Source organism: Leucoraja erinacea, chromosome 16 (assembly GCF_028641065.1).
Source record: "Leucoraja erinacea ecotype New England chromosome 16, Leri_hhj_1, whole genome shotgun sequence".
NCBI lineage: Eukaryota > Metazoa > Chordata > Chondrichthyes > Rajiformes > Rajidae > Leucoraja > Leucoraja erinaceus.
In genome coordinates, this window is record NC_073392.1 from 8,667,876 (window position 1) to 8,682,925 (window position 15,050).

A 15,050-nucleotide genomic window follows, 5' to 3' on the forward strand; every position below is an offset into this window, starting at 1 on the left:
TATCTCTTCCCTTTCAGACGGGGGGACGTGTGAAGTGATCGCCGCGCACAGATGCTGCAACAAGAATCGAATCGAAGAGCGATCACAGACTGTGAAGTGTTCCTGTCTGCCGGGGAAAGTGGCTGGTACAACAAGAGCCAGACCTTCGTGTGTTGATGGCAAGTAAATTAGATCAATAATAATCCAATTCAAAATCACAGACGGAGAGATGTATTAAATGGAATACGAGTCAGATCTCAGGCAACGTGATCTCTGTCTCGGCCTGTACCATTAAATTGGAAACTTAGATTTAAATGAATCAGCAGCAAAAATGAGTCTTCAGTCTTTGTAATTAATCAGATAAATACTGACCTCTGAAGGAGCTAACGCAAAATCTAATCAAAATGCTCATTTATGTTTTATTTGTATTAAGGCTAAAGCACAGTAAGGCTCTTTAGCTCAAACTGTCTGCTATTGCTGTGTCTCCTCATAAAATTAAAGTCACTTTGAATCATGCTACAGCAACTGTGCCCACTGTTTATGGGATGGTTTAGTTAACACTAATAACTAAACGCTCATAGAATATTTATTATGGTGATGGAAAAATGGTCCGTCAATTATCTGCACACTTAATAATACCTAGAGCATGGACTGGACTAGCATCTATTTCAAGAGGGCTGGAATACTATGTAATGCTGAGGCTCAGCAAGGCACAGGTCAGGCCACATTTGGAGTATTGTGAGCAATTTTGGGCACCATATCTGAGGATGGATGTGCTGGCCCTGGAGAGGGTCCAGAGGAGGTTTACAAGAATGATTCCAGGAATGAGCGGGATAACATATAATGAGCGTTTGATGGCACTGGGCCAGCACTCGCTGGAGTTTAGAAGAATGAGGGGGGGACCTCATTGAAATGTACCCAGTAGCGAAAGGCTTGGATAGAGTGGATGTGGAGAAGATGTTTCCACTAGTTGGAGAATCTAGGATTAGAGGTCACAGCCTCAGAATTAAAGGACTTTTGGAAGGAGATGAGGAGGGACTTTTTTAGTCAAAGGTTGGTGAGTCTTTGGAATTCTTTGCCACAGAAGGCTGTGGAGGCCAAGTTAATGGCCTCTTAAAATATATTTTTAAGGCAGACATAGATAGATCTTGATTAGTACGGGTGTCAGGGGTTATGGGGTGAAAGCAGGAGAATGGGGTTAGGAGGGGGCGATAGAACAGCCATGATTGAATGGCGGAATAGACTTGATGGGCCAAATGACCTAATTCTGCTCCTATTGCTTGTGATCTTATGACCTTATGACTTTGAAAATGGCACCAAAACATGACGCTTCTTGCATGTAGGATCAGTGGACTATTCCTGCACAATCTACTAATCGAGGACATGATTAGGTATGGCAGTACTCAAGTCAAGAGTCAAGAGTGATTTATTATCATATGTCCCTGATGGAATAATGAAATTCTTACTTGCAGCAGCACAACGGAATATATAAACATAGTACTCTTTAAAGAATATAATAAATGAGAAAAAAAACTGTTTAATATCATGAAGTGCTTTTGCACTTTGCACATGTGTCAAGAAAAGTACCATTGAACCATTGAGGTTTAAAGTTTGGGTTATTAACAATGGAGATGCTGTCTGCGCACAAGGTGGCTGTGGTGGGGCAGCGGTAGAGTTGCAGCCTTACAGAGCTTGCAGCGCCAGAGACCCGGGTTCGATCCCATCTACGGGTGCTACCTGTTTATATGATAAGCTAGAGGCAGGAAACATGTTCCCGATGTTGGGGGAGTCCAGAACCAGGGGCCACAGTTTAAGAATAAGGGGTAAGCCACTTAGAACGGAGATGAGGAAACACTTTTTCACACAGAGAGTTGTGAATCTGTGGAATTCTCTGCCTCAGAAGGCAGCGGAGGTCAATTCTCTGGATGTTTTCAAGAGAGAGCTAGGTAGGGCTCTTAAAGATAGCGGTCAGGGGATATGGGGAGACGGCAGGAATGGGATACTGATTGTGGATGATCAGCCATGATCACATTGAATGGCGGCGCTGGCTTGAAGGGCCGAATGGCCTACTCCTGTAGCTATTGTCTATTGTCTATTGTCTATTCTCCCCTAGGTTTTCTCCGAGATCTTCGGTTTCCTCCCACACTCCAAAGACGTACAGATATGTAGGTTAATTTGCTTGGTGCATGTGTAAGTTGTCCTTGGTAGTAGGAATGCGTTAATGTGCGGGGATCGCTGGTTGGTGCTGACTCGGTTGGCCGAAGGGCCTGATTCCGCGCTAAATCTCCAAACTAGCCTAAACGTTAACGTTATCTTTCTAGAGTCAGACATCAAGTACTGTGGGAACTTTGTCTGAACTATATTTTACTACGATTTATGACTTCACTTGATGGATGCACGTGGTGACGGTGGAATAGCGAGTTCAAAGGTGAAAGAGCATCAGGAATGTTTAAGGTTAGCGAGAACAAGATGGTATCTCCATGGTCAATCTCTTTACGGATGGAATATGATACAGAAATGATGGAGAAGAAGTGTAAAGTGGAGTGAAAAAAGATGCAAAAGAAAAAATCACTTGAAGTAAAGTAAAGATGGATTAGGAGAGAGAAGGACAGAAAAGTGAGGATAAACTTGCAGAACAAATTACTCTAAAAAGAATGTACTAATTTTCAGGAATGTAACTTGATTGTGTTAACAGTTTCCTTTAAAAGTAGTTTAGAATGAGACCTAAATCTCTTTTGGGAATTTAATCGGCAATTTAAAATGAAAATCTAGCAGGTTCTTAAAAATAAAAGACGTACAGGTTTGTGGGTTTCTGTAGATTGCCCTTGATGTGTAGATAGAACTAGTGTATGGGTAGGGTCGCCAACTTTCTCACTCCCAAACGAGGGACAAAAGATCAAATTACGGGACAAATTCCTGACGGCAATTCGTTGACCGACTCGGCCGTGGCTGGGTGAATGATGAGTTGGCCCGGGTGCTGGTCTGTACACAAAGCCCAGCCGGTGAGCCAGCTGAGGAGTTTTGGCCCGAGCCGTGCGATGTCGCGCGCAAAGTCCGGCACCCCATCCAACTCATGAACCGATGATCGGCCATGGGGTGGTGGTGGTGTCGGCGGTAAGCGAAGATCCGAAGGTCGGACAGCTGGCCGGGCTGCCGACCGATGGGGCCAAGGGCGTGGTGCTGCTGCTGCACTCCATGGGCTGCACTATGTCAGGACGGGTGACGGGGGGCCGGACGCGGCGCTCCGACCCGACAGTCCCCTCGACCCGAGTAGTGGCAATCAAATACGGGACAAGGGCGGTCCCGTACGGGACAAACCAAATCAGCCCAATATACGGGATGTCCCGGCTAATACGGGACAGTTGGCAACCCTATGTATGGGCGACCATTGGTCGGCACGGTCTCGGTGGGCCGAAGGGCCTGTTTCCATGATGTACCTCTAAACTAAACTAAACTGAAAGAGGCTGTTGGTAGCGCAATTCTTTTCAGACAAGGCAGATGGCAGATTGCCAGAAACTGACCAGCAAATCATGCCCGATCAGCTTGTGCCGATCACGTCTTTCCACGAACTTGCGGGATGACCTCCACATTAATAATATTTTGTGTCAGGAACTCGCTGCTATATTTCCAAGAAGATTTAGACCATTGAACTTAAAGCAAGAGAGATAAACATCACTCTGACATATCTATACTTCAATTCAGACCATCGCCCAGATTTACGGCACACTAATTGTAGCTTTCCTTTTTCAAACTGCAGTAATATTTCATTGTCTCCATCCAGGTTCCACTTACATTATTGACACATACACCGGGGTGCAATGAAATCCATTGTTCACATAAATCTCGCCGCGTAAACAGTGACCATAAATACAGAAGTTTCATAAATGCCAACCAGGCGTGATATGGATCTATAATTTATTAAATGTAATCGCAAACAATAAGCTTTCCATATCATTTTGGCAAACCACTTTTATTATCATAAACTAGTATATAAAGTGCAAACTAATCGCTGGCTGTTTTGGTGAATTTGACTTTATGTTTTAATTTGCCCGTCGAAAGCAGTTTCCTTCCAGCCTTTCACTGTCAGAAGCAACTGCAAATGCAAGCAGATAGATTGTTTGCATGTTACAACCCCGAAAGGTCAACCAAGAGGTCCAGCATAAAATAACTAATAAGAAGCTATTCATTTAATACCGACAGCAACCCTTAAAGGGGCTGTCCCACTTAGGCAATTTTTTAGGCAACTACAGAGGCGTATGTGTTTGACGCCAATGAGCGTAGTTTGACTTCGCCTGACGTAAGTGCTGTCATAGTTGTCACCAGGTTAACGTAGGTTGTCGCCGATGCTGACTTTGGTTTTGTTTTTGTTGTTAAAGTAATGATTCTATTTCAAAGTTTATGTCGAAGGGCGGGTCCAGTCGTCGGATTTTCGGCGACTTTCTACGACTATGACAGTCGCCTAAAAATAGCTTTAAGTGGGACAGGCCCTTAAATCTTTAACTTTAGTTCAGTTTAGTTTAGTTTAGAATTATAGCGCAGATTTTTGACTCTTCGGCCCACCGGGTCTGCACCGACCAGCGATCCCTGCACATTAACACTTCCCTACACACACGAGGGACATTTAACCAAGCCAATTAACCTTCAAACCTGTTGGTCTTTGGAGTGTGTGAGGAAAACGAAGATCTCGGAGAAAACTGGTCAAAGGGAGATCATACAAGCTCCGTACAGACGGCAAACGTACAGATTGAACCCGGGTCTCTGGCCTGTAAGGCCACCGTGTCGCCCTAATGAAGTACTTAGTGATGTACGTGCAAATTCCTGTGTAAACACACTATGGACAAATCTACCATCTTAATGGTGGATTTGCTCCATGGTAAGAAATGGTATATCTGATAATATGAACTGGATAATCATTAAATTTTCATGCAAACTCCTCTGTGTCTGTGAAGGTAGAATGAGAAAAAACGATTATTGAGATATAGCAAGATAAAATAATTAATTTGTTTTAATTCATGGTGAGTGAAAATACAGAGAAAGAGTTCTGATGACATTTGTTTCGATGAAGCAGTATGTCTTGTCTTTGCACAAAGTAGATAGTGAACATGTGGTAGTATCTGGCGGCAATTAATTTATTATATAACTTTACAGAACTAAGTGATAGGAGGAGAATTAGCCCATTCGGCCCATCAAGTCTATTCCACCATTCAATCATGGCTGATCAATCTCTCCCTCCTAACCCCATTCTCCTGCCTTCTTCCCATAACATCTGGCACCTGTACAAATCAAGAATCTATCTATCTCTGCCTTAAAAACATCAATTGACTTGGCCTCCATAGCTTTCTGTGGAAAGAATCCCACAGATTCACCACCCTCTGACTAAAGAAATTCCTCCTCATCTCCTTCCTAAATAGACAACTGACAATAGACAGTAGGTGCAGGAGTAGGCCATTCGGCCCTTTGAGCCAGCACCACCATTCAATGATCATGGCTGATCATCCACAATCAGTACCCTGTTGCTGCCTTCTCCCCATATCCCCTGACTTTAAGAGCCCTATCTAGCTCTCTCTTAAAAGTATCCAGAGAACCGGCCTCCACCACCCTCTGAAGCAGAGACTTCCTAAAGGAACGCCCTTTAATTCTGAGTCCTGGACTCTCCCACCAGTGGAAACATCCTCTCCACATCCACTCTATCCAAGCCTTTTTCATATCAAGATTTCATATCAATCTTGTAGTTTTCCATTTTAACATCTAATCTGACTCTGTGCCTTTTACTAGACGTGGCCTTTTGTGTCTCGTTTCTTCTTTCTTAACATTCTTGATTCAACATCATCATGAGATGTGTTTATTGATCGCCAGAATAAGCTAATAAATTGCTTATTGATTACCTCTGTGGAGAAGGCACAGAATACAATTTGCATGGGCATGTTAACCATCTTTTCTCCAGGTTATTCAAAAAAAAACAATTTAATAGATATTTATTATTTGAGAATCCAATTTTTGAATAATTTTTCTAAATTCTTTCGGGCAAAAGAAAGAAAAAGATACATATAATTATCATCCAGGGGCTATTTCTGCCAGATATATGAAATGAGTTCCTGCACTAACTACATTAACCATGGATGGTGGTGATATTGGGTTCATAACCTGCTACAAGTTCTACACGTTGATCTGTGGTATTTTAATGAAGCCATTTGTTTTAATAGTACTGGTTTGTCCTTTAATGCATCTCAGCAGATACTGTACATACCTGCATTCCAATTGTTTAAGAAGGAACTGCAGATGCTGGAAAATCGAAGGTACACAAAAATGCTGGAGAAACTCAGCGGGGGCAGCAGCATCTATGGAGCGAAGGAGATAGGCAACGTTTCGGGACGAAACGTTGCCTATCTCCTTCGCTCCATAGATGCTGCTGCACCCGCTGAGTTTCTCCAGCATTTTTGTGTACCTGCATACCAATTCTCTGGTTGAGAAGAGATCTGATAGAGGTATCTAACATTATGAAAGGGATAGATAGATTGGGATGGCAGGATGGATCAGTAGTAGAATTACTGGTTTATAGCTCCAGAGACCAGAGTTGGATCCTGACTATGGGTGCCATCTGTACAGAGTTTTTACATTCTCCTAATGACCATGTGGGTTTTCTCCGGGTGCTCCGGTTTCCCTCCACACTCCAAAGGCGTACAGGTTTGAAGCATGATTGGCTTTGGTAATATTGTAAATTGTCCCTGGTGTGAATGATAGTACTAGTGTAAGGGGTGATTGTTGGTCGGTGCAGACTCAGTGGGCCCGAAGATGCTGTTTCAACACTGCACCTAAATCTACATCTAAATAAGAGAACAAACACACTGGACCGTGTACACATTGGAGAAGGATGATGACCAAGGGGATGAGCACAAGGACGAGCAGCATCTGAGGAAGTGGCACCAAAGGGAGCAGCAACAAGCTGATGCTTGCAAAGTTCAGAGGACAGATGCCATTTAATGGCAGCCTCATCAACTGCACCATCCACCCTACCACTTTCTTAAAGTGTAGGATCTGAGTCTCAAGACAAGTGTCAGAAGCCATCGGCACCATTTTGGAACAAGAGAACCCGCCAAGTGGATCTTTGTAAACAGGTTAATGCTCACTGTCACCGGCCTTCTCAATATTTTGCCTCCAGATCCTTTGTGGTTTCTGACAAGAAGAGTATGGGGTCAGATGTCAGAGACAGGAGTCAGAGTTTAGAAATACGTTGCGGAAACAGGGCCCCTCAGCCCACCGAGTCCGCTCTGACTCGCAATCCACTCGCACCAGCACTATCCTACACACAAGGGACAATTTACATTTTTTGCTAAAGCCAATTAACCGACAAACCTGCATGTCATTGGAGTGTGGGAGGAAACCGGAGCACCCGGAGAAAACCCACGTGGTCACGGGGAGAATGTACAAACTCCGTACAGACAGCACCCGTAGTCAGGATCGAACCCGGGTCTCTGGCGCTGTGAGGCAGCAACTCTACCGCTGCGCCATCCAAGAGCATTTGTAGGATTTTGCAGTTGGCATCACGAAAATGTATTGCGTACAAGCCAGGGCTGATGGCTTGCTTGTCTTGGCATGCAATAACGTCAGACAACTACAGCCATGATTCCAGATGGAATGAGCAAGTGCATGAGTTTGTGTTCCAGCTACCTTGTGATAGGGGCACAGTGTTATCAAATGCAGGCAAGTGGCAATTCAAACATTCCAAATATCACGCCCGTGCAATTGGACAAGTGAGGAAAATGGTGGAAAATAATTATTTTTAGAGCACAAATATAAAATAGGAACAATCAAACAGCGTATAACACGAGCAGATTCATATTCTATTGCACCCAAAGGCTTGGATAGAGTGGATGCAGATAGATTTAGATTCAGATTCAGATTCAATTTTAATTGTCATTGTCAGTGTACAGTACAGAGACAACGAAATGCATTTAGCATCTCCCTGGAAGAGCGACACAGCAAACGATTTGAATAAATAATAATAAGTGTCCGGGGGGGGGGGTGGTGATTGGCAGTCACCGAGGTACGTTGTTGAGTAGAGTGACAGCCGCCAGAAAGAAGCTGTTCCTCGACCTGCCGGTTCGGCAATGGAGAGACCTGTAGCGCCTCCCGGATGGTAGAAGGGTAAACAGTCCATGGTTGGGGTGAGAGCAGTCCTTGGCAATGCTGAGCGCCCTCCGCAGACAGCGCTTGCTTTGGACAGACTCAATGGAGGGGAGCGAGGAACCGGTGATGCGTTGGGCAATTTTCACCACCCTCTGCAATGCCTTCCGGTCGGAGACAGAGCAGTTGCCATACCATACTGTGATGCAGTTGGTAAGGATGCTCTCGATGATGCAGCGGTAGAAGTTCACCAGGATCTGAGGAGACAGATGGACCTTCTTCAGTCTCCTCAGGAAGAAGAGACGCTGATGAGCCTTCTTGATCAGAGTAGAGGTATTGTGGGTCCAAGAGAGGTCATCGGAGATGTTGACTCCCAGGAACCTGAAGCTAGAAACACGTTCCACCTCCGTCCCGTTAATGTGGATGGGGGTGTGCGTGCCGCCTCTGGACTTCCTGAAGTCTACAATGAGCTCCTTGGTCTTCTTGGAGTTAAGGGCCAGGTTGTTGTCAGCGCACCATGCTGCTAAGTGCTGGACCTCCTCCCTGTAGGCCAGCTCATCGTTGTTGCTGATGAGGCCAATCGCCGTTGTATCATCTGCATACTTGATGATGGTGTTAGTACCATGTACAGGTGTGCAGTCATAGGTGAAGAGGGAGTAGAGGAGGGGGCTCAGCACACAGTTTAGTTGGGGATTCGTTTTGGACAGGAGAGGGAGAAGGTGTATCCTTCGACCATGTCCGGTGTCAAGCCTCATTCACGAGGAGTTTTCTAGTGAAGATGCGCTGGGTTGAAGAGGTTGCTTGTCTATCTTACTGTTTTATATCACAATAAAGACTTGAAAGACTGGGCTCTGTTGAAAGTTAGAAAGTCCAGTATCCTTAGTTGCAGAGGGATTTCCTGGGGTCGATGCCCAGGTTGTCTTACCTCCACAGAACTGGGAGGGGGGGGGGGGGGGGGGGGGGGGGACTGAATTTCCTGAAAGAGTTTGATGATCAGGTTTTGATGGTATAATGGTGTTGAATGCTGAGGAGGGGCGATGCCCAGGTTAGTTTGGTGATCAGTTTTTGATGGTATAATGGTGTTGAATGCTGAGCTGTAATCGATGAACAGCATTCATACGTAAGTGTCTCTGTTGTCGAGGTGGGAGAGGGCGGAGTGAAGTGCCGTTGAGATGGCATCCTCCGTACTCCTGTTCTTGCGGTAGGCAAACTGATAGGGATCCAGTGTGGGGGGTAGGCAGCTTTTGAGGTGTGCCAGGACCAGCCTCTCGAAGCACTTGGTGATGATGGGGGTAAGTGCAACTGGGCGGAAGTCGTTGAGGCTTGCCGCAGTGGAGTGTTTTGGCACTGGCACGATGGAGGTGGCTTTAAGACAAGTGGGGACAACTGCTTGGGCAAGTGACAGGTTGAAGATGTCAGTCCAGACGTCTGTCAGCTGCGCAGCACAGGCCCTGAGCACGCGCCCGGGGATGCCGTCAGGGCCAGCAGCTTTACGTGCATTAGTCCTACTCAGTGCCACGTACACGTCGTAGGGGGTGAGTGTGAGGGGTTGGTGATCGGCAGGTAGCACAGCCTTGATGGCTGTCTCTAGATTGTCCCTGTCGAAGCGGCCATAGAAGTGATTAAGCTCCTCAAGGAAGGAGGCGTCGCTGGATGTGGTGGTGGTGTTGGAGGGTCTGTAGTCCGTGATGGCCTGGATGCCTTGTGGTGGAAGTCTGGGATTACAGGCCATAGCCTCAGAATTAAAGTTTGTTCCTTTCGGGAGGAGATGAGGAGGAATTTCTTTAGTCAGAGGATGGTAAATCTGTGGAATTCTTTGCCACAGAATTTTGTGGAGGCCAAGTCAGTGGATATTTTTAAGGCAGAGATAGATTCTTGATTATTACGGGTGACAGGGGTTATTTGGAGAAGGCAGGAGAATGGGGTTAAGAGGGAGAGATAGATCAGCCATGATTAAATGGCGGAGTAGACTTGATGGGCCGAATGGCCTAATTCTGCTCCTATCGCTGATGACCTTATGTCCTTATGAAAATCACTTTTTCCTTCTCACTCCTCAGCATTTTCTAAGTAGCACCTCAGCCTACTTAATTTCTAAGAAAGAACTCCAGATGTTGGTTTACACCAAAGATAGATTCAAAATGCTGGGGTAACTCAGCGGGTCAGGCAGCATCTCTGGAGATAAGGAACAGGTGACGTTTCGGGTCGAGACCCTTCATCAGACTGAGAGTCAAGGAGGGGGATGCTGGAGGTATGGGAAGGTACAGATCAAAGCAGAGCCTGCATCGATGACTCAGGAAAAGTGGAGCTCACAATGGTCCATTGTTGGCCATGATAACTCTTGCTAACTTCGGTTTGTAGTCCTTTGTTATGAATGAATGAATGAATGAATGAATGAATTGTACATTATTATCACACGTGACATGTCACAGTGAGATTCTTTGTTTTGCGTACAAAGTGTGCAAAGAGTCGCCACATATTGGGCAACGTCAAAGTTTTAAAGTATTCCATCTAGTCCCCCTTTCATCCCGGCGACCCCTCCCCATACGCTGGGTCCCCCCTTTGTTCTCACCGCATCCCCAGCCAACAATGGACCATTGTGGGCTCTACCTTTCCTGAGTCATCGATGCCGGCTCTGCTTTGTTCTGTGCCTTCCCATACATTTGGTGTCCCCCTCCCTGACTCTCAGTCAGAAGAAGGGTCTCGACCAGAAACGTCATCCATTCCTTCTCTCCAGAGATGCTGCCTGTCCCTCTGAGTTACTCCAGCTTTTTGTCTCTATCTACTTTATTGCCAGGTTGTGGATGATCTGATTGACTGCGATGGATATGTAGATTTGCTCTGTAATGGGGTGTGAAATTTCTCCAGTCTCGGCAGTGGAAACAGTGCCTCAGGGCACAGATTGGCTGCTCGCTCAGCTTGCTAATGCAAGCTTCATGCTTATTATTGGACTACTTTTCTATTAAGCTCAGACTTCGGAATTATTTCTGGAGCAATTTGCATAAGGGATAGTTTTTTGTCCCTAAACAACCACCCTTCATCTGACTCCGAAACAGAGGGCATTGAGTCATGGAGTCATACAGCTAGGAAGCAGGCCCTTTGGCCCATCTTGTCCATTCCAACCAAGCTGTCCCATTTAAATGGGTCCAATTTGCCTGCATTTGGTCCGTATCGTTGTAAATACCTCTAAACCCTTCTTATCAATCCACGTGTTTTTTAAATGCAGTTGTAGTACCTGCCTTCGCTACCTCCTCATGACACCTTGTTCCATATACCTACCACCTTCGGTGTGAAAAAGTTGCCTCAGGTTCATATTAAATCATGTCCCACTCACCCTAAACTTATTCCTTCTTGTTTTTTATTCCCTGCCTTAGGTAAAATAATCTGTGCATTAACTCAATCTATTCCCCTCATGATTTTCTACACATCGATATGACCCCTTTGCCTTTTGCACTCCAAGTTTCACCGTTCCACGCCAACATGCGATCCCCGCACACTAGCACTATTTACATTTATACCAAGCCAATTAACCTACAAACCTGCACATCTTTGGAGTGCGGGAGGAAACTGGATATCCCGGAGAAAGCCCATGCAGGTCACGGAGAGAATGTACAAACATGGTCAGGATCAAACCCGGGTCTCTGGCGCTGTAAGGCAATAACTCTATCATTGCACCACTGTGCCATCTAGTCCTGGCAACATCTTCGCAAATATTCCCTGTGCTTTAATCATCTTAAGTACATGGTAAACTAGCCCAAGGTACGTAAAGCATAGCTGCATTCATAGCTGCACACTGGGGTTCTAACATCATGTTCTTCTGCAAGTGTTTGCAAACTAGTTCGAGATGTCTGGAGTTTACTTGCAAACTTCTTGGAATTATTAAGTGTGCGATGTGGTCCATCCGATTGACTCCCTGAACTATCGTGAAGGTTTAGGTTGAGGTTTAATATTGTCACGTGTACAGTGAAAAGCTTTTTTTTTTTGCATTCGTTAGTTTTGTTTAGTTTAGTTTAGAAATATAGCGCGGAAACAGGCCTTTCAGCCCAGCGAGTCTGCGCTGACCCAGCGATCCCCGCACATTAACAGGATACTACAAACACTAATGACAATTTATAATTTTACCGAAGCCAATTAGCCTATAAATCTGTACGTATTTGGAGTGTGGGTGTAAACCGGAGCACCCTGGAGAAAACCCACGCAGGTCACGGGGAGAACGTGCAAACTCCATACAGACAGCACCCATAGTCGGGATCACCCCGGGTCTCTGGCGCTGTAAGGCGGCAACTCTACCACTGCACCACCGTGCTGCATCTATCCAATTCTATTGGATAGACGGGCAACATCTCTGGAGAGATGAACTAGGTGACGGTTCGGGTCGAGACCCTTCTTCAGACTCAAAACCAATGGGTCAAATCAAAGCTAACGGGTCCTGTCGAAGATAGGCATGTAGGGCCAGACAGACTTTGTATCTGGTCTGAACTTCGAGCGGCACTGCCCAAGCCTGCCACCCACTGTTACCCACTCAGCCACCCTGGTGAAGTGGTACGGAAGTAGGGGGCTTTGCGGGTCGCCTAAGAGTTAGCGCGAGTTTGGCCCACTGTGAGCAAGCCCATTGTTTAGTCGCCAATTATAAAACAGCAGCTGGCACCAGGCTGGCTCAGTGGTAATTGAATGCCAACAATCACATAAAAAATCTGCACACCATTGCATTAAAGAATATAATGTAGGATAAAACGTAATCATTTGTATGCAGCCATCTAAATTTCCCCAATGGAGAATTGGTGATTTTCAATCTCTCAATACAATGAATGTTTTGGGCATTAGTGTCTATCCCCAGTTAGTTAATTGGAACATTAAGCCAGTGAAATATTCTCCTACCTAATGGGTAAAACACAATTAATACCTTCTGTTATATTATGGGAAAAGATCTAACTGTCAAGACTTATACAGATCCACAGGGGGGATTATAATATTGAAGAGCAGAAGGCAGATGAAAGGCTATATTGGGGAGTGCCAATGTCAGTGTTTTTGTGAGTGTATGGATTTCCTGTGAAACACATCATCATGGATGAAGTTTAAAAAAATATGTTTTTTCATTAAAATGTCAGAATGCAACATAAATATCTTCTCTTCCTCATCTCCCTAAACAGCAACGCCTAAATCACACTCACACAAGGCAATCTTGCAACAACCCACCATCCTCAGTGAAACATCGGCCATCTTCTGCTCTCCATGTTATAGGAATCTTGTGTTTCAAATTTTCCTGCATAAATAATCGATGTGGAAAACAATTACTATCCAGCACTTAACTGTTACAACACAGAAACCTGGTTAATGTTAATTCATTTATGTGTTGTCCTGTGCAATAGAAACCTAATATTTAGGTTTGGGGCAGCACGGTGGCGCAGCAGTAGAGTTGCTGCCTTACAGCACCAGAGACCCGGGTTCCATCCTGACTAAGGGTGCTATTTGTATGGAGTTTGTATGTTCTCCTCATGACCTGCGTGGGTTTTCTCCATGGTCTCCGATTTCTTCCCACACCCCAAAGACGTACAGGTTTGCAGGTTAATTGGCATGGTATAATTATTGATTATGTGTAGGATAGTGTTAGTGTGCGGGGATTGTGGATGTGAACTCGGAGGGTAGAAGGGTCTCTTTCCGCGCTGTATCTCTAAACTAAACTAAACTAGACTAGTACATTTTATGTATTGTGATATGCAATAGAAACCTAATATCGAATCAAAGTTTCAATAGGAACTGCAGATGCTGGAATCATGTGCAAAACACAAAGTGTTGGAGTAACTCAGCATTTCAGAAGAGACAGCATGTTGATCGGACATCTTGGTCAGTATCGACAAATTGGGCCAAAGGGCCTGTTTCTGTGCTGTGCGACTATGACTCCATCTTCTGCTTCCAACAGTTTAGTTTAGATTAATTTAGAGTTACAATGTGGAAACAGGCACAGAGTCTGCCGACCAGTGATCCCTGTATACTAGCACTATCCTACACACTAGGGACAATCTACAGTCTTTCACCTACAACCCTGCCCATATTTGGAGCGTGGGAGGGAACACGGAGCAGCTGGGAAAACCCACACGGTCAAGGGGAGAAGGTACAAACTCCGTATAGACAGCACCCAAAGTCAGGCTCGAACCTGAGTCTCCAGCGCTGTAAGGCAGCAACTCTACCGCTGCGCCATCTGATATTGGAGTTGTCTTTGCATTCAGTACATATGAATAGGTTGACAGTGCAAGTGATGTGACCATACTGATGAGAAGTCTAAGTTAATTTCTCACCTCTCTACAGCTTCCTCGATCTCACTGCCCAGGATACCCTCAGATTTACATTTAAATTGGGAAACTCATGAAAGATTGCTTGTACCTAGCCCCAAACACTTAGGTTAAATACAGACACTTGTGAGTTATCGACTTAATGGATCAACATGTTTGTAGTATGCTGTACTGCATACAAAGACTAAGGTCCTAACGCAGAACTAACCCAGTGTACATTATATATACCACACCAAACTCCAAAACATCCCTCCTGCACATTAAAAATAATATTAAATTTACATTAGTTACAGTGGCGCAGCGGTAGAGTTGCTGCCTTACAGCGCCAGAGACCTGGGTTCGATCCTGACCATGGGTGCTGTCTGTTATACGATCTCTCTGTCAACTGCGTGGGTTTTCTCCAGGATCTCCGGTTTCCTCCCACATTTCAAAGACGTACAGGTTTGCAGGTTAATTGGCTGGGTTTAATTGTAACATTGTCCCTAGTGTGTGTAGGATAAAATTTGCAGGGATCGCTGGTCGGCGCAGACTCGGTGGGCCGAAGGGCCTGTTTCCGCGTTCTCTCTCCAAACTAAACTAAACTAAAATTTCTGGATGTAATAATGAAGTTTACATTGATTAAAGCACAGGAGAGTTGAAACATGCAAAAGTACAGCTCTG

The 15,050-nt window shown here is 45.1% G+C and overlaps 1 protein-coding gene across 5 annotated transcripts in view; it reads left to right on the forward strand.

The window, feature by feature from the left end:
• The window catches only part of LOC129704505 (chemokine-like protein TAFA-1), a 366,980-nt gene that overhangs the window by 272,254 nt on the left and 79,676 nt on the right, over positions 1–15,050 (forward strand). For all 5 annotated transcript variants that reach the window (XM_055647638.1, XM_055647639.1, XM_055647637.1 and 2 more), the window contains one exon: positions 18–158. In XM_055647638.1, the coding sequence (XP_055503613.1) occupies positions 18–158 (141 nt within the window). The remainder of the gene's footprint in view (positions 1–17; positions 159–15,050) is intronic.